Source organism: Alligator sinensis, unplaced genomic scaffold, assembly GCF_000455745.1.
Source record: "Alligator sinensis unplaced genomic scaffold, ASM45574v1 scaffold1928_1, whole genome shotgun sequence".
Classification (NCBI taxonomy): domain Eukaryota; kingdom Metazoa; phylum Chordata; order Crocodylia; family Alligatoridae; genus Alligator; species Alligator sinensis.
Genome location: NW_005844224.1, coordinates 9119 through 10281, shown reverse-complemented (window position 1 = coordinate 10281; position 1163 = coordinate 9119). Strand labels below are relative to the sequence as shown.

General features: G+C 56.1%; 1 protein-coding gene across 1 annotated transcript in view; it reads left to right on the top strand.

The window, feature by feature from the left end:
* LOC102379900 (zinc finger protein 883-like) overlaps positions 1-1157 on the top strand; it is a gene marked incomplete at its 5' end in the record, with an annotated part of 2542 nt that extends 1385 nt beyond the window's left edge. The window contains one exon of the mRNA XM_025195879.1: positions 1-1157. This exon is cut by the window's left edge and continues 47 nt beyond it. Coding sequence (XP_025051664.1) covers positions 1-434 — 434 coding nt within the window.
* Positions 1158-1163: the final 6 nt, after the last annotated feature.

Here is a 1163-nt window from a genome sequence, read left to right as displayed (position 1 = left end):
ATCAGTGCTCTGAGTGTGGGAAGAGCTTCACCCTGTCCTCCTCCTTGACCGTGCACCAGCGCATCCACAAAGGGGAGAAGCCACTTCACTGCTCTGTGTGTGAGAAGCGCTTCAGTTATTCCTCCGAGCTGGCCAAGCACAAGCGCATCCACACAGGAGAGAAGCCGTATCAGTGCTCTGAGTGTGGGAAGAGCTTCACCCTGTCCTCCTCCTTGACCGTGCACCAGCGCATCCACAAAGGGGAGAAGCCACTTCACTGCTCTGTGTGTGAGAAGCGCTTCAGTTATTCCTCCGAGCTGGCCAAGCACAAGCGCATCCACACAGGAGAGAAGCCGTATCAGTGCTCTGAGTGCGGGAAGAGCTTTAGTTATTCCTCCCACCTGGCCCAGCAGGAGCCCATCCACAAAGAAGAGAAGCCGCGTCATTGCTCTTAGTGTAGGAAGAACCTCACCTACTCCTCCAGGTTCTGCCGAACACCAGTGTATCTACACAGGAGAAGCTACATGGTGCCCTGAGTATTGGAAAAGCTTCACCCATCTCTTCCACGCCTCCTGGAATCATCACATGCACACCCAGAAGCATCCCTAATTCTGCCAGCAATGCAGGAAGGGCTTGGAGATGTCTGCCTGCTCGGCACCCACCAGTGCTGCATTTGGACGAGCACCCCTATGCTGGTGGCCTGCAGAAAGATTTCCCCCAGGCTTTGTCCTTTGTAGGGTACAGTGGGAGTCCAGAGCCCAGAGGCTGGCCCACAAGGATTGATTGTGGGGAGGGGCTAAGAAGAAACACCTCACGTAGAAGTCAGCCCCCATGCAGGGCAAGGAGAGGAGGAGGAGATGAATTTGCATCAGCCTTGGAGCCTGTGCATTCCCCATCCTTCTCTAGAAGCAGATAGTACTCGCAGGGGAAGAAGTGCCTTAACGGTAGGGTGCCCTCCCCAAGACAGCTGGCGTTAAATGACACCCAGGGACTCTCCTTGGCTGCCTCCCAGCTTTCTCCTGGTCCAGGGCTTCTGGTATATGAGCCCCTGAGTTGCAGGGAGGAGTGCATTTATGGCTGAGGAAGCATTCCCTACCCTCCTCCCTGACCTCGCCTTTCCTCGCCCCAACATCACCCCTCTCCCAGAGCTGCCCATGCCCAGTGGGGTCTGCCAGGAGCTGCTA